This window comes from Coregonus lavaretus, assembly GCF_964263955.1.
Source record: "Coregonus lavaretus genome assembly, chromosome: 30".
Taxonomy (NCBI): Eukaryota; Metazoa; Chordata; class Actinopteri; order Salmoniformes; family Salmonidae; genus Coregonus; species Coregonus lavaretus.
The window spans coordinates 11,644,571-11,663,514 of NC_140017.1; the positions used below are offsets into that span (position 1 = coordinate 11,644,571).

Below are 18,944 nucleotides of genomic sequence, written 5' to 3' on the forward strand. Positions count from 1 at the left end.
AAAGCTGGAAAGACGGCAAACTAGCTGCACTTCGTTTTGTTTGACCTTTTTGCAATTGACATTTCTTTGTACAATGGGGAGAACAAGTATTTGATACACTGCCGATTTTGCAGGTTTTCCTACTTACAAAGCATGTAGAGGTCTGTAATTTTTATCATAGGTACACTTCAACTGTGAGAGACAGAATCTAAAAAATCCAGAAAATCACATTGTATGGTTTTTATGTAATTAATTTTCATTTTATTGCATGACATAAGTATTTGATCACCTACCAACCAGTAAGAATTCCGGCTCTCATAGACCTGTTCGTTTTTCTTTAAGAAGCCCTCCTGTTCTCCACTCATTACCTGTATTAACTGCACCTGTTTGAACTCGTTACCTGTATAAAAGACACCTGTCCACACACTCAATCAAACAGACTCCAACCTCTCCACAATGGCCAAGACCAGAGAGCTGTGTAAGGACATCAGGGATAAAATTGTAGACCTGCACAAGGCTGGGATGGGCTACAGGACAATAGGCAAGCAGCTTGGTGAGAAGGCAACAACTGTTGGCGCAATTATTAGAAAATGGAAGAAGTTCAAGATGACGGTCAATCACCCTCGGTCTGGGGCTCCATGCAAGATCTCACCTCGTGGGGCATCAATGATCATGAGGAAGGTGAGGGATCAGCCCAGAACTACACGGCAGGACCTGGTCAATGACCTGAAGAGAACTGGGACCACAGTCTCAAAGAAAACCATTAGTAACACACTACGCCGTCATGGATTAAAATCCTGCAGCGCACGCAAGGTCCCCTTGCTCAAGCCAGCGCATGTCCAGGCCTGTCTGAAGTTTGCCAATGACCATCTGGATGATCCAGAGGAGGAATGGGAGAAGGTCATGTGGTCTGATGACACAAAAATAGAGCTTTTTGGTCTAAACTCCACTCGCCGTGTTTGGAGGAAGAAGAAGGTACAACCCCAAGAACACCATCCCAACCGTGAAGCATGGAGGTGGAAACATCATTCTTTGGGGATGCTTTTCTGCAAAGGGGACAGGACGACTGCACCGTATTGAGGGGAGGATGGATGGAGCCATGTATCACGAGATCTTGGCCAACAACCTCCTTCCCTCAGTAAGAGCATTGAAGATGGGTCGTGGCTGGGTCTTCCATCATGACAACGACCCGAATCACACAGCCAGGGCAACTAAGGAGTGGCTCCGTAAGAAGCATCTCAAGGTCCTGGAGTGGCCTAGCCAGTCTTCAGACCTGAACCCAATAGAAAATCTTTGGAGGGAGCTGAAAGTCCGTATTGCCCAGTGACAGCCTCGAAACCTGAAGGATCTGGAGAAGGTCTGTATGGAGGAGTGGGCCAAAATCCCTGCTGCAGTGTGTGCAAACCTGGTCAAGACCTACAGGAAACGTATGATCTCTGTAATTGCAAACAAAGGTTTCTGTACCAAATATTAAGTTCTGCTTTTCTGATGTATCAAATACTTATGTCATGCAATAAAATGCAAATTAATTACTTAAAAATTATACAATGTGATTTTCTGGATGTTTGTTTTAGATTTCGTCTCTCACAGTTGAAGTGTACCTATGATAAAAATTACAGACCTCTACATGCTTTGTAAGTAGGAAAACCTGCAAAATCGTAAGTGTATCAAATACTTGTTCTCCCCACTGTATATATCCATAGAAATGATGCCAGCTGATTCATGATTTAGACTGGTTGAGAATGCTGCCTGCCTGTCTGTCTCGTCCCGACACGTTCATTACTATGTGACAGCTGGAGATCGAATTCGAATATAGAAACAATGTTGCAAATGTCAGAGAGACAGACAGCAAAGTTTATACAAATCTCCGCTGTTGAAAACGAAATGTTAGTCTAAAAGAAATGTGAGATAATGTCTAGATGCTTTTTATAGTGGAGATCAAGTTTATAAATTGCTTGGCTGGGCTGATGTGACATGGGATTGCGCAGTCATATGGAACAGAGTAAAAAGGCATTTTAACGTCATAGATTTAGCCGGTGGTAACTTGTGGAATAGACACAGGCTGGAATTAGGTTTTAACCAATCAGCATTCAAGATTAGACCCACCCGTTGTATAATAATTGGGAGCTAACATGGCTACCATAGAATGTTGTAGTGTCATGTAAATGCATCATAATGCAGAAACCTCAATGTCCTAACTCTCTAAATACAGTACATGGCTATGGTCTTCTTCATGTAGATGTTTCCACGATTACAACGATTGGCTCTCCAATCAGATTGTCAGATAGCACTCTAGTTAGATTTCATTGAGATGTCTTTGGGAGACTTTGGTGAGGACATCACTTCGATGCTCAAATTGTGCTGCCATTTGTCTAATATCACATGCCATTGTCTCCAATCAAGTCCCAAGTAATGAAGTGTCCCTATTAGTGTCATGCTCACAGAGAAAGCCAGTAATTAGCCTACCCTACAATAGCAACAAAATGGGTGTCTTGTTGTCACAGTGTCATTGGGAAATAGTGCACCGAATCCTCACATGCTCTAATCAGCTACATGGCCTCAATGGCCTTCATGGATTAATTAATGATAAAATGTTGATTGGGCTCATTAACACTGGAACTAACTGCTGTGGTAGAAATTCTATAGGAAGAGAGACTGTAGATTCCTTCAAACAACAACTTTATTATAAGATTAGCAAAAATTTAGAAATCAACCATCCACTCAACAGTGCATTGTTGAAAGCTCAACGAACACAGTTGGCTCTCTCCTTTTATGGAAAGTACATCCTCTTATCTATGTGACAGTTAGCAGATGTGCAGACACAGGGCCGGGGAACAGAGTTGTATCGCCACCATTCTCTGTTCCTCCCGGTAATTCCCACATAGCTAAATTCCTGCCGATCGTAAACACAGGAGGTCACATATTGCGGTCGCACCCAACGGCTCATAAATCTGTACGCTCAGATTTATGACTAAGTCACACAAGACAAGTTGGATCAGTAAAAATACTAGCATAGTATGTCTAATTAAACAGTATTGTATGTAATGAATATTAATTTCCTCCACACTGCCTTCATCATTTGACGAAAATATACATTCTGATCAATGGCCCAATTATTTGGCTGGCATCATTAATCCCGTGCCATTACATTTTGACTTCCTTTCCACAAATCAAATGCCAAATCCTATGCCCATTGTGTACCACAAGCTTGTTTTAGCATAATATGTGATAAGAATTATAACCCAAATCCATATTGTGTGATTGCTCTGTACTGTACACAATAGGTCTAACTGATTGTGTGCGTTGTTTTGCAGAGTGTGGGCTATTGAGTGGAGGTCTGAGGCATGGCCTGGTTCTGGCCCCCCTGGGTGAAAAACACCCAGCAGCCCTGAGATGATGAGTAGCCCTCCGCCCTGGCACTCCTCTAAGTGATGAAGACCCCTGCCATCCTCCTCCTCATCCTGTCTGTCCTGTGCAGAACTGAGGTAGGCACTTTTAACTTGGTTTCTGCTCATTACGGCAGTAGTGATTGTACTTAACATTACTTCCCACCTTCAATCCATCCATAGAAGTGTGTTTTGTCATTAGACGCTGCTGTTGTTAGTTTGTTTGATTGTCCTCAGGAGCTGTTATGAAATGTAAATCATGTGAAGATGATTCACTGTTCTGAATCACTGCAGGTAATAACGGTCTCAGTGTGCTTTAGAGAACACAATCAGAGTGCTGGGAAGCTGATCTGAACAGCAGTGTCAGTGTAATGTGCTTTGAATCCTCAATCGATGCAGCTGGTTTAGTGTTTGTGTCAGCTTTTATGGAGAACTTAAGTTACAACACTACAGTAAGCCAAGGCATTAGTGTTTTTTATATCCAGTCAGGTTTTACACCCAGTCAGGCCCAGTGCAGTTAGGTATTGTGGGGTTACCCAGAAGAACCCACTGGGGTTGACCCCTGACCTGTAATTTGTGACCGGCAGCTTGTGTCAACGAAGACGGTGAAGCACACGGTGGAGGAATGGAACAGATACAGGAACGAGTGCCTGCTGAGAATGAGCATGGACCCCACACCCCCAGGTAAGACTCAAAGACAGACACGTGTCCTATGTGTCCTAATCAGGCACACCCCATTATGGGTTTATAAATAGAATAGAATAACATAGAAAACGTTATTGTTGCAGCGGAAATATGCCTTTGGCTTCACAATTATAATAAAACACCAGGAGCTTTATCACCCCTCTCCTTTCTCTCAAACAAATCCACAGAAGTCCACAGAATCTACCCAATTCTTAGAATAAGTACCATGAGTTAGGCTACTTAACATCTGACCCAACAGACTGCATCCATTGCAGGGCAGTATACTCATCATTACTACTGTTTTCCCAGGTGGTCGTCCTCCAAACACTAAACAGTCTCTATCCTGCTTAGCTTCAGACAAAAGCTTAGGGATTCAGGGTCTGCTTACTGCTTACTTACTTACTTACTTACTTACTTACTTACGTCTTACTTATATATTTTCTTCTGCTCCCAGGCTTGTTCTGCGGCCGCATGTTTGACATGTATGCCTGCTGGCCGGAGGGTGTCCCCAACACCACCGTCAAAGTGCCCTGCCCTTGGTACCTACCCTGGTACAACCAAGGTACTGGTGTGGCATTGGTTAGTGCTTTATGGTTTGGTAGGAGAATTGAGATTCTGTTTCAATCAACTTCCAGCTAGGAGGTTAATGATAACACTGTTTCTATCGAAAGCCGTGCAGAATCAGGCCCCCAGTGTCTGGTCTGGAGCGTGAAATCACAAGCTCAGCTGGTCGGCTACTGCGTAGCAGCCTAGCGGTGCCAAAAGCCCTGGAGCCTCTTTTATAACCGCCATTTCATTAAAGAGTACGACTCCGGGATGCTGACCTTCTAGGCAGAGTTGCAAAGAAAAAGACATATCTCATTATATGAAGCTGCCAGTTGAGGACCTGTGAGGCGTCTGTTTCTCAAACTAGACACTCCAATGTATTTGTCCTCTTGCTCAGTTTTGCACCGGGGCCTCCCACTCCTCTTTCTATTCTGGTTAGAACCAGTTTGCACTGTTCTGTGATGGGAGTAGAACACAGCGTTGTACGAGATCTTCAGTTTCTTGCCAATTTCTCGCATGGAATAGCATTAATTTCTCAGAACAAGAATAGACTGACGAGTTTCAGAAGAAAGTTATTTGTTTCTGGCCATTTTGAGTCTGTAATCGAACCCACAATTGCTGATGATCCAGATACTCAACTAGTCTCAAGAAGGCCAGTTTTATTGCTTCTTTAATCAGCACAACAGTTTTCAGCTGTGCTAACATAATTGCAAAAGGGTTTTCTAATGATCAATTCGCTTTTTTAAATGATAAACTTGGATTAGCAAACACAATGTGCCATTGGAACACAGGACTGATGGTTGCAGATGATGGTCCTCTGTACGCCTATGTAGATATTCCATAAAAAATCAGCAGTTTCCAGCTACAATAGCCATTTACAACATTAACAATATCTACACTGTATTTCTGATCAATTTGACGTTATTTTAATGGACAACAAAATTGCTTTTCTTTCGAAAACAAGGACATTTCTAAGTGACCCAAAACTTTTGAACGGTAGTGTACAGTGAGGGAAAAAAAGTATTTGATCCCCTGCTGATTTTGGACGTTTGCCCACTGACAAAGAAATGATCAGTCTATAATTTTAATGGTAGGTTTATTTGAACAGGGAGTGACAACAAAAAAATCCAGAAAAACGCAAAATGTTATAAATTGATTTGCATTTTAATGAGGGAAATAAGTATTTGACCCCCTCTCAATCAGAAAGATTTCTGGCTCTCAGGTGTCTTTTATACAGGTAACGAGCTGAGATTAGGAGCACACTCTTAAAGGGAGTGCTCCTAATCTCAGCTTGTTACCTGTATAAAAGACACCTGTCTACAGAAGCAATCAATCAATCAGATTCCAAACTCTCCACCATGGCCAAGACCAAAGAGCTCTCCAAGGATGTCAGGGACAAGATTGTAGACCTACACAAGGCTGGAATGGGCTACAAGACCATCGCCAAGCAGCTTGGTGAGAAGGTGACAACAGTTGGTGCGATTATTCACAAATGGAAGAAACACAAAATAACTGTCAATCTCCATCGGCCTGGGGCTCCATGCAAGATCTCACCTCGTGGAGTTGCAATGATCATGAGAACGGTGAGGAAGCAGCCCAGAACTACACGGGAGGATCTTGTCAATGATCTCAAGGCAGCTGGGACCATAGTCACCAAGAAAACAATTGGTAACACACTACGCCGTGAAGGACTGAAATCCTGCAGCGCCCGCAAGGTCCCCCTGCTCAAGAAAGCACATATACATGCCCGTCTGAAGTTTGCCAATGAACATCTGAATGATTCAGAGGAGAACTGGGTGAAAGTGTTATAGTCAGATGAGACCAAAATGGAGCTCTTTGGCATCAACTCAACTCGCCATGTTTGGAGGAGGAGGAATGCTGCCTATCACCCCAAGAACACCATCCCCACCGTCAAACATGGAGGTAGAAACATTATGCTTTGGGGGTGGTTTTCTGCTAAGGGGACAGGACAACCTCACCGCATCAAAGGGACGATGGACGGGGCCATGTACCGTCAAATCTTGGGTGAGAATCTCCTTCCCTCAGCCAGGGCATTGAAAATGGGTCATGGATGGGTATTCCAGCATGACAATGACCCAAAACACACGGCCAAGGCAACAAAGGAGTGGCTCAAGAAGAAGCACATTAAGGTCCTGGAGTGGCCTAGCCAGTCTCCAGACCTTAATCCCATAGAAAATCTGTGGAGGGAGCTGAAGGTTCGAGTTGCCAAACGTCAGCCTCGAAACCTTAATGACTTGGAGAAGATCTGCAAAGAGGAGTGGGACAAAATCCCTCCTGAGATGTGTGCAAACCTGGTGGCCAACTACAAGAAACGTCTGACCTCTGTGATTGCCAACAAGGGTTTTGCCACCAAGTACTAAGTCATGTTGTGCAGAGGGGTCAAATACTTATTTCCCTCATTAAAATGCAAATCAATTTATAACATTTTTGACATGCGTTTTTCTGGATTTTTTTGTTGTTATTCTGTCTCTCACTGTTCAAATAAACCTACCATTAAAATTATAGACTGATCATTTCTTTGTCAGTGGGCAAACATACAAAATCAGCAGGGGATCAAATACTTTTTTCCCTCACTGTATATATGTCCCCCCCACTTCTAAAAACAAAGTTGAGCCCCTGCATAAAGCCTATCTATTTACTAGGCTACTAGGTCCAATTAAATGAGAGATGTGCATGGTAATTTGTTGTATGGCTCAGGAATATGAACCTATCACGGCCAGAAAAGGTGAGGAATATATTCTGCAATGGTTATGAAAATAAAATACGAAAAAGATTCCTATGTATAATTATAAGATTATTTTAGACTAAAAATAATTCTGGTCTGCCCTAGAAAGCCTATGTAAATTAGGATCACCAGAATGGCCAAAGCAAAAACAATGTGCCGGTTATTTTGGCCTCTAAAATGTGTTTATTATGATTAAGTTCGATCCCCACGGTGAATTATTTTAAAATCCGCTACAAATCGAGATATTTAATTAAATAGTGAGTAAATCCATTATGACTACTACATTAATTTTGTCGTCACACATGACCACGTGCTAACACAGAACAATCACGGGCCGGCAGTCTACGAGGAGGCTCCCGGTTGACTCTCAAGCAGGATTAAAACGACTACATCGACCATGATCCTTTGCTAGTTACGGACACTTTCACAATGATCCTTAATTCAAATAGTTTCGGCTTCATGCGCTATCGAGAGTTTTCCATAGGAATACATGGATGACGTCAGCGCTATCACTGTCTACTGGTTTTAATGTCTATGTGCAGAATTGAATTTGTCTCATTTGTTTGACTTCTTCCTTTATCTCTCCCTCACCATGTCTGTGCAGTTCGTACTGGGTATGTGTTGCGGGAGTGTGGGCCTGATGGGCAGTGGGCCATTAACAACACCAGTAGCAACTGGAGGGACCACTCCCAGTGCAACGCAGACAACAACCAGCAGGTAGCACAGGTAATACACATCATGCACCAGTAGTAGACCCTCTTCTCAGAACACGTAACAAGAGACAAAGGGTTAATGCTTTTAATTACTGAATTTGACTTTTAGAAAACTTCACCAGTAGTCTTAGGAGACCCTCCAAGTACTGACAGATGCTTTGAGAGGTGAACTAATTCATGGCCAAATAGCCATTCAAAAAGCAATGGGTAATAGAGTAGGTATTCCAATGGCCTACCACCTGTACAGGACATAGAAATGCAATTACCAGAATGGCCATTATTTTATTATATTGCCCAAATACTCTGATTGCTTATGAATGTTGAGGTGGGCTAGCAACAGCAGCAGTTGCTGTCCCCTAATGTTGACTTCCACTCATCCCTATCAGCATGCTCAACTCACGTCCTCCTTACCCTTTCTTAATTTCACATTGAGTGCTGCACCCCATTACGAGCTCAGTAATGAATGGCCCATTCACTACATGAATATAGAATATGTCATTACTTAGTCTGTACTACATACAGGGTTATAGATCTGCCAGGGCTACAGAGTGTGAGGGGTGAGCTCTGAGAGATTTACGCTCCACTTCACCACTGTTTGACACCTGTTATACTCGCATGTTCTAATCTGTGAGATTCATAAGCCTAGAGTATACATTAATGGAGTGTCACATTTTTAATAGGAGCTTATTTAGTGTACTGAGCATCATTAAAACATTTATGAACATTTCCCAAGGCATAATAGACAACAAGACAATATGACTTCTTGCAGCAGTGCATCTGCTTTGTCTGTATCTGTGTCTCTGTTTGCACTCTATCAAAAGGACAGGACATTCGTTCAGTACAGCACAGCGCATCCATAATAGAGTCAGAGAGTTATAGGTGAAAACAGGGTCATGTTGTTCCTTCGTCTACTTGGGATTTGAGTGCAGGTCTTTGTGTGTCCACAGGAGAACCAGATGGTGATCTTGGCCTACTTCCGGGTGATGTACACTGTGGGCTACTCTCTGTCCCTGGCCAGCCTTTCCCTGGCCCTCGTCATACTGCTCATCTTCAGGTAAATACTGTCTCTGACCACAGTCATAAACAGTATATGGTCCATCTTTATATGTCAGGATTTGATTCTGACTATGGGACTGTTTGTTTGGACTAAGGCAATGGCTTCACTTCTAGTCCTCTGATGTGAATTAGGCAAATGTAAATCATACAGATGTAGGATCTTAATTTGAGCCAGTTTGCTACAGCAGGAAAATAATCCTGCAGCAACACGAAATGTGAATTATTATGTGGATTATAATTAATGGATATTTCTTGTTACAGCAAATTCTGAAAATTTAAAGAGGAAATTACAAACTTTAGAAGCCTTTTTAAACCTTGAATACACAGTTTGCATTTCCTGCACAAAATTCCCAGCAACAAAAGAGTAATCAAATTAAGATCCTACATCTGTATATGACATATACATGATGCTGGAAATAATTTTGTGATACAGTAATCTCATTGTCAAGTGTTGTACCCTAGGAAACTAAGGTGCACCAGGAACTATATCCACACCAATCTGTTTGCGTCCTTCATTCTGCGAGCCATATCCATCCTCACCAGAGATGCTGTTCTCACCAGGGACACCCCCGAGTTCAGAGACAACAGAGACGTGTCCAATGTCCTCAGTGATAAGGTCAGAACTAAAGGCTATACACACTAATGCAGGTTACAGGAACACACATACACAAACATACAGTTTAAAGACTCAATTAATCTCTCATACTTTAGACAGCCATCCTTGACCTCCTCCCCTGACCTTTGTCGTGACGTGACTTACTTTAATGTATGACTGTTATTTATCGAATCACCTATCTATGTTTAATCGTAACTCGATTAAATTAATCATATAACAATTCACTCATCAGGAATTTGGGGCACCACGGAAGAAGTTGTTTAATGAGTTACCATCTCCCGAATTAAACTCTTAGAAGATATATATATGTTATATATCGATAACAGTCACTTATTAAATAATTACCTTTTATCAGTCTTATTCTGAACGTCGCATAATCCTTGAACCTGCAAGAACCCTAACCTTATTGATGAATCAGCAATACACAAATTGGCTTAATTATTTATTTACTCACTAACTAAATAATAACACAATACAAACACACACACACATAGGTTATTCATTACTAACGTAATACAATGAAACAGGTCCCTAGTGGACTGGACTAACACTAGCATGACTGCTTGGTTAGGGGAAGGAGGGGTCAGTATGGAAGGGAGAGACAGAGATTCAAACTATCGTAGTTACTTTGGAGACTATGCTCACAGTAATCATAATACTTATGCACCCTAATAACGGTCATTTGGATTAGAAATGCAACATGTATTTACGTGATGCGGTCCACAATAGTTGAGTTGATGATGTAGGACGTTGGTTTGCCCACCAGAGATCCCAATGTCCTTGGTAGAGTTTCTGGCCGTAGTAGTGGTTAGAATGGATACTTCAGATGTACCAGCGGTTGTCTGAGAGGGATTGTCCTTCCCACTTCGTGTCTTTAGTGAAAGTTCTCTAGACGACTATACATGCCAGCTGCAGACTGAAATGATAAGGTCTAGTGCATTGTCTTTTTCTTCACCTCGTGTTGAGAGTTTCAGAGTTTCTCAATTTCAAATGTGTGGACTAACGTCTCTGTCATGACTTCGGCCGAGGCTACATCCCCTCCTTCTTCGGGCAGGCTTCGGCATTCTTCGGGCAGGCTTCGGCATTCATCGTCACCGGAGTACTAACCACTGCCGCCCCCAATCATCATCACAATTGTCTTGTCAATCACACACACACCTGGTTCTAATCCCCTAATTAGTCTGTGTATAAGTGTTCCCTCTTCCCCCTTGTCCTTGTGGGTGATTGTTATTTGTGGAGGTTAGTGAAGCTCGGTGGAGCTCGTGTATTTTGTATTGACGGGAGATTTCCCATGTGCCATGTATTTTCCAGTGCGCCTGTTTTGTGCCCTGGAGTGTGTTTGACGCATATCTGCGTAAACCTGTATTTTTGCGGATTAAAGCCTGTGTTTCAGTGATTTATCCTCCTGCGCCTGACTCCTTCCACACCACCTCATCACAGAATCACCCACCCGCTATGGAGTCAGCGGGAGAAGAGCACATGCCTGGAGTCGTGGCAAGGGTCCAGGAGCATTCCATGATGCTGGCCAGCTTGGGGGAAGCGATGGATCGGGTTCTTCAGGTAGTCCAACGCCTGGAGAGGAGAGAACCCTATCTGTCGAAACCAGCTGGCCAACCGGATCCAGCCACCTACACCCCAGCACCCGGAGGGATCCAGATATCCCGAACACGGGCGTTTGATGGGACGGCTGTGCTGTGCCAGGGATTTCTCCTCCAATTGGAGCTTTACTTCGCCAGCATCAGGCCGGAACCATCGCAGCGGGAGAAGGTGTCCATCCTCGTTTCCTGCCTCTGTGGGAAAGCCCTGGAGTGGGCCAACGCGGTATGGAACGAAGGAGGAGCCGCGTTGGTGGACTACAGGGAGTTCGCTCGCCTCTTTCGGGCTGTCTTCGATCACCCGCCAGAGGGGCGAGAGGTGGGTGAGCGACTGGTCCACCTGAGGCAGGGGACGAGGACCGCGCAGGACTTCGCCTTGGAGTTTCGGATGCTGGCAGCGGGGTCCGGGTGGAACGAGCGGGCCCTGATCGACCAATTCCGGTGCCATCTGCGGGAGGACGTCCGACGGGAGCTAGCCTGCTGGGACCCCATGCTGTCCTTCAATAAACTGGTGGACATGGCCATTGGGTTGGACAACCTGCTGGCAGCCAGAGGACGTCCTGGTAGGGGTCTGCTCGTTTCCAACCCGGACAACTCGGATCCCGAGCGGATGGAGCTGGGTGGAGCCGCCAGCCGAGAGAGCGGAGGAGGACAGCGACAGTGAAGGAAGGGACAGTACACCACACGTCGTAGTCAAAGTTCTTTTGGGCCTGGAGGCTGCAGGCAGGGCACTCACGCATCACCCCAGGTATCGAACACCCACACTTGTTCAGAGCCCTCTGTTGCGCACTGTACCCTACCTATCCACTTTTCGATCACATGGTAGTTCCCCAGTGTACGGCGACTGTTGGAAAATGACCTTCATGCCAAGTCAGAGAAGTGTATGTTTTTCCAGCAGTCCGTCTCCTTCCTCGGATACCGCATTACCACCTCAGGTGTGGAGATGGAGGGAGATCGCATTTCAGCCGTGCATAATTGTCCGACTCCAACCACGGTTAAGGAGGTGCAGCGCTTCCTTGGCTTTGCCAACTACTATCAGAGGTTTATCCGGGGCTTTGGCAAAGTGACAGCTCCCATTACATCCCTGTTGAAGGGTGGGCCGTCCCGGCTCCGCTGGTCTGCTGAGGCTGACCTGGCCTTCAAGAGACTGCGGGGTCTGTTCACCTCAGCTCCTGGACTGGCCCACCCTGATCCATCACTACCGTTCGTAGTGGAGGTGGATGCGTCCGAGGTAGGGATAGGCGCTGTCCTGTCCCAACGCTCGGGCACGCCACCCAAGCTCCGCCCCTGTGCCTTCTTCTCTAAGAAGCTCAGCCCAGCGGAGCAGAACTACGACATTGGTGATCGGGTTGGTGATCAGCTGTTGGCTGTTGTCCGAACCTTGGCCGTGTGGAGGCATTGGCTCGAAGGGGCGAAACACCCTTTCCTCGTCTGGACGGACCACCATAACCTGGAGTACATCCGGGCAGCGAGGAGGCTGAATCCCCGCCAGGCCAGGTGGGCCCTATTCTTCACCCGGTTTGAGTTTACCATGTCATACATTCCGGGTATGAAGAACGTGAAGGCAGACGCACTGTCCCGGCTGTATGACACAGAGGAGAGGCCCAGAGACAACACCCCCATACTCCCGGCCTCCTGACATTGTTATGCCAGTAGTATGGGCAATGGACGCGGATATAGAGCAGGCATTACTCACAGATCCATCTCCACCACAGTGGCTAGCTGGGCTGCGGTACGTGCCTGCTCTTATCCGTGATCATCTGAGCTTCTGGGCACACACGTCACCCTCCTCTGGTCACCCAGGTATCGGCCGTACAGTGCGCTGCTTGTGCGGAAAGTACTGGTGGCCTACATTGGCTAAGGACGTGAGGGTGTATGTCTCCTCCTGCTCGGTGTGCGCCCAGAGTAATGCACCTAGTCACCTCCCAGCGGGTAAGCTACAACCATTACCAGTTCCACACCGACCATGGTCTCATCTTAGTATTGACTCTCGACCCGGAATCTGCCCCTCCGCCTGCCCTGCCGGAAGCTGAGCCCACGGTTTGTGGGGCCGTTCAAAGTCCTGAGGAGAATCAACGAGGTTACGTATAGGTTGTTACTCCCCCCTGATTACCGTATTAACCCCTCGTTTCATGTGTCTCTCCTCAGGCCGGTGGTGGTTGGTCCGCTCCAGGAGTCTGAGGAGCGGGAGGTTCCTCCACCTCCTCCGGCGTACTCTGTCCGTGCCATCCTGGATTCGAGGCATCGGGTGGAGTGGGAGGTGTACGGTCCGGAGGAACGGTGCTGGGTCCCGGTGAGGGATATCCTCGATCCCTCCCTGTTGTGGGATTTCCACCGTCACCATCCGGCTCGCCCTGCTCCGCGTCCTCCTGGCCGTCCCCGAGGCCGGGGTCGGCGCGCTGCTGGAGCTGCACGTCAGGAGGGGGGTACTGTCACGACTTCGGCCGAGGCTGCCTCCCCTTCTTGTTCGGGCAGGCTTCGGCGTTCGTCGTCACCGGATTACTAACCACTGCCGCCCCCAATTATCATCACAATTGTCTTGTCAATCACACACACACCTGGTTCTAATCCCCTAATTAGTCAGTGTATAAGTGTTCCCTCTGCCCCCTTGTCCTTGTGGGTGATTGTTACTTGTGGAGGTTAGTGAAGCTCGGTGGAGCTCGTGTATTTTGTATCGACGGGAGATTTCCCATGTGCCGTGTATTTTCCAGTGCGCCTGTTTTGTGCCCTGGAGTGTGTTTGACACATATCTGCGTAAACCTGTATTTTTGGGGATGAAAGCCTGTGTTTCAGTGATTTACCCTCCTGCACCTGACTCCTTCCACACCACCTCATCACAGTCTCACGTTTTCTGGTCTTTCTAGTCTAACCATTTTGTAACGTGTAGCTTACGCTCCACGTCCTTGTAGAAATTCAACCATTTGCAACGTTTAGCTCACACTTCACGTCTGCTGGTCTGAGGTGAATTTCGTCACGAGGCTTTTTATGCACTCGGGGTAAACGGGGTGTTCCATCATGTTTGTGCTCATCTGGGCGTGGTCACTGACTGAGAACAAATCAATATGGAAAACAATCATCTCATCTAGAATGCTAAAATCACATTGTTATCTTCACAAAAGTATTATTATACTTAATCATTCGTTTTATACAACAAATAGATGCAAACCTCATAACTGGGAAGTGTACCCCACCAGAGATACAGTTATGTTGTTCCACCGTCTTTACTGACATCACAACATAGTAACGAATTTGACACGATTGTTCTTTATGTCCCCACCAACTATTTCCCACATACTTTTAAGTAGGAATGTTGTTTCATTATCCACTTTTGGATGTTGGAGTTTAGGCGGAAGACTTCCTTTGTTAACAAAGCGGTCCTTTCTCCCAATACTTCATGGCAAGGAAGAGAAAGTCTCTGCAAGGAATTTACGACCGGTCATAAAACTGGCCCCCAGGAAAGGGGGTGTTCAAACCTTTGCGTAGCAGGAATCTTTGATCCTCAACCCATAAGGGCAAGTCATGATACCTTTGACCACTGATCTTTGCCCCCAGGCCCTGTCTGGCTGCCGTGTGGCCCAGGTGCTGATGCAGTACTGTGTGGGGGCTAACTACTACTGGCTGCTGGTGGAGGGCCTGTACCTTCACAACCTCCTGGTGCTTATGGTCTTCTCAGAGAACAGCTACTTCTGTGGATACCTCTTCATCGGCTGGGGTAGATACATACTCACACACACACATACACACAGATGAACACACACGCATGGTAAATAATATAAATACTGTTTCCTGACAGTAATGTATGGGTTAATGGCACTGTGTAGGATCCCCAGTGTTATTTGTGGTCCCCTGGATTATAGTGCGGTACCTGTATGAAAACACACGGTGAGTCACTCATTTCCATCCAATCTTATTTCCTCATAATCTGTTACTAAAAACTGAATTCCAACTGAGAGATTATGATTCATCTCCTCCCAGGTGCTGGGAGATCAACGAGAACATGGCGTACTGGTGGATCATCCGCACACCCATCCTCCTGGCCATTCTGGTGAGTGTGTGTGGCATGAGTGTCGACTGTGCTGTGTGCCCTAAAGCAGTGGGGGTCCAGGGGTGAGTCATTCGTCAACCCCCTCCCCCCGCTTCCCCTGTAGTCTTGTCTCTTTGAAGTTAGCAGACCGTTACCTCTGAAAATTGTGCAAACGTGAAAGCTGAGTGGGCATGTTTTGGTTCCGGAATGCACTGTACATTAAAATTAATGGATGACTCATCAACCCAGAAGACAAAATGAATGTCTTTCTTTTCTTAGTAACACTTAACAAGTTCCTTGAAGCTTGAATTCACCTTATCTTAAGAGTGTTTAATTAGCGTCTCTCAGTGAAACTCTGAGAGGAAGAAAATATAATTTTTTCTACGGTATTTTGCATCAGAAGCAACATGCCAGAAGATATGAGGATTCTCCTGTCACAGATTACTTGTCATTTGTCCCACAACTCTCGCGTTGCCCCTCAGGATAAAATGCCTAACCTGGTTTGACATAGTTAGTAATGTTAGACATAGACTGTGTTTTCTATCTCTGTTTTACTTTTCATATTGTATTGATGTGTATATTTTTGTAATTACAAGGCTCATCTGTTAAAGAGGCCTTGGTCTCAGCATGACTCCCTGTCAAAATAAAGGTTAAATAAATAGGAGTAATTCACACATGTAATATGGCGTGAGTTGGACTCTGTCACCTGGACTTTGCTCATAATACCCCTAACATGCTGCAGTCTGACTTTGGAACTCAAACTTTAGCGTTTGACATTATTGTGGAATTCTCACATATTCACCCTACTTCAACAGTAGCAGTTATCCTTGTTTCCCTTTCTTTTATAATACTGAAATGCCAGAGAACAGAACAGACCTATTTGGATACATATCCTTTTTAGATGTCAGATTCTTACATTTTCTCTCTGACAATAATAAAGCTAATATTGGGTGGTTTGATGTTGATTATGTTTTATTAATATTTTTGTTATTCCAGGTCAACTTTTTCATATTTATTCGGATCATACAGATCCTTGTCTCCAAATTAAAGGCACACCAAATGAGGTACACCGATTATAAATTCAGGTAAGAAAGATACAGCACCTTCTAATCCATGAACTACATAAAAGAAAACCAGAATAAAAACACAAAACAAACACTGTATTGTATCTTGTAAAACTGACTTAGTCAACTCATTGCTTACACGTGTTTACTTGTTTCTTGTCACGTGACTTTGTCCATGTCATACCTTGTTAAACACTGTCCCATTCACGGAACATTACCGTACCTTTGGCAGCGTTGTTGTCACTTATCGTCCAGCATGAACACACAAGGACTCTACAGCAGACATTATGATGACATAACTCTTTCCACACTAAAGACATTTGCTTCAAACTCAGTTGACATCCATTACCTCAATAATCCATCACTAAGTTGACTTGCACTTCTACTAACCCTTTATGGCATGCAGAGGAAAGGGAGCTATGGAATTCTTTGATGTTTCTGTGGTATTCAAGGAGGCCTCCCATCCATTGATTGTGAGCCGGGGTCCTTGGAGACGGTATAGACTTTTTAGGAAACCAGCCACATCCAAGAGACCAGTTGCATGCATAATCCTCTGACCTAAGCCTGGCCTCGAGGCACACTGGATAACATGAGTCTAATTGGAATCTAAGGACAAATGCAGCTGATGCACTGATTCTGAACCACCAAAGAATCATGGGAAGAGGAGGCCTTTCTGATTTCCCAATCAGGTTGTGGCTTTCGTTGTTTGGCTTTTATGTGTTTGTGTGAAAAGGGAACCATCCATTGATGTCATTGATGAAAGAGATTCACCATATAGGACCAAATAGACCTCTCTAATAGTTGCCCTTTCTTGGCTCTGTAAAGGATGCTCTGTGTGTGCAGGTTGGCTAAGTCCACTCTGACCCTCATCCCTCTCCTGGGCATCCATGAGGTTGTCTTTGCCGTGATGTCAGAGGAACAGACAGAGGGCATCCTCCGAAATATCAACCTCTTCTTTGAACTTTTCTTCAACTCTTTCCAGGTAATATGATGAGATACAAAGGTTATGCATTCGTCTATATGGCGGGGTGTTTGGGTAGGCCGTCATTGTAAATAAGAATTTGTTCTTAACTGACTTGCCTAGTTAAATAAAGGTTCAATAAAAAAATTAAATGCTGTGTGAGTGTGTGAGTGAGTGAGTGTCTTCTTCTGATACCTCTCTCTCTCTCGTCCCACAGGGTCTCCTGGTTGCCATCCTGTACTGCTTCGTCAATAAAGAGGTGAGTAAGGAAGAAGTGAAGTGTGCTCTCAACAAAGCCCAGGGCAAAACAAGTGTACTTGAATATCATTAGCAAACACCTGAGGTTATGGCACATTCGTCTCTGTTTGTTCCTATGAGAAGCCAGTGCTTTCTGTGACCTGCTGGGTATGTCACCCTGTCACTGTGGGTTAGCTGTCTCACAGAGAAGCTCACTACCTAAGTCCACAGGGCAACGGGATGTCATTGAGGGGCCCAGCCATGTGTAGAGTCAAGAAGTGTATAGGCCACTGTGTGACATGAAAGGTCCGATGTATTTCCTGTTGAGATATGGCCTAGTTTGGTTGAGGTAGCCTACATACAGTAGTGTTTAAAGTGAGTAAAGATCAAATTAGATACAATTTGTCTTGTGAAACGTTATTCCTGGTCAGATCATAAGGTCAGGAAAAACTCATTACCCTCCCTGCCTCCATCTCTCCCAGGTGCAGTCAGAGATAAAGAAGAAGTGGCAGCGATGGAAGCTGGGTATGACCGTCCTGGACGACCTTCGCAACACCGGCAGCAACACGGCACAGGGGGGCACCAGCGGCGGGCAGTGCCACCACAACCCGCCCTGCCAGCCTGACTGTCCACAGGAGGACACCCACAACCTCTCCTCGGACGCCTCCGCCTCGGGGCTGCATCTCGACCCGCACCCACACCACCATCCAGGAGCCAAGAAGGGCAAGGCATACTGCTACATTTCCGCCCGCAAGCAGGTGCTGAACGGCCTTGATGGAGCTCCGCTGGGCAACGGGGGCGGAGATGGAGCCATCAAATACTCTGAGAGCTACTGCTGAGTGGCCCTGTGGGGGGCTAATGGGGGCTAACAACTAGCTGGCTACCTTTGTCATTTCTAGTGGATGGAATCTGAACCAGACAATCACCTGCTTCCAATTCAGTTGTGTACTTCCAGATCTATGTGGCCTACTTGGTGTTTCGTCAAACCCATGTCTTAATAGTTGTGTGAATGTGATCTGGGACTCAATGGATGATTGCCAGAATGCATTTTCTGCACTGGCCAATCAGGCTGTGTTGTGACTCCTGTAGGCTTTCAGTGGCAGATAAGATGACCCATCCCAAGTGCAATATCGCCTCAATTGACCTAGATGTTGAGGAAAGCTACTTAAATTAGGAAATGAACACCATCCAACCATTATCTTCTCTGATTGGACTGTTTTGGGGGTTTGCTTCTTTGTTTTCTACCTCTCGCTCTACTTGTGGACAAAATGGAAACGTTATGTGCCAACCGTGGACCGTCTTTTCATGTGCAATGGATATTATAACAATAGTGTGTT

At 45.3% G+C, this 18,944-nt stretch overlaps 1 protein-coding gene across 1 annotated transcript; it reads left to right on the forward strand.

The window, feature by feature from the left end:
- Positions 1 to 3,410: 3,410 nt before the first annotated feature.
- Positions 3,411 to 18,944, forward strand: LOC311105963 (glucagon receptor-like; the record flags this gene model as incomplete). Its single annotated transcript, XM_084148207.1, has 13 exons — positions 3,411 to 3,464; positions 3,953 to 4,049; positions 4,504 to 4,611; positions 7,946 to 8,067; positions 9,002 to 9,108; positions 9,573 to 9,726; positions 14,874 to 15,033; positions 15,143 to 15,203; positions 15,297 to 15,366; positions 16,342 to 16,430; positions 17,253 to 17,391; positions 17,588 to 17,629; positions 18,090 to 18,944. The coding sequence occupies 13 exons, from the start codon at positions 3,411 to 3,413 to the stop codon at positions 18,444 to 18,446; spliced, it is 1,560 nt and encodes a 519-aa protein (XP_084004333.1). The 3' UTR covers positions 18,447 to 18,944.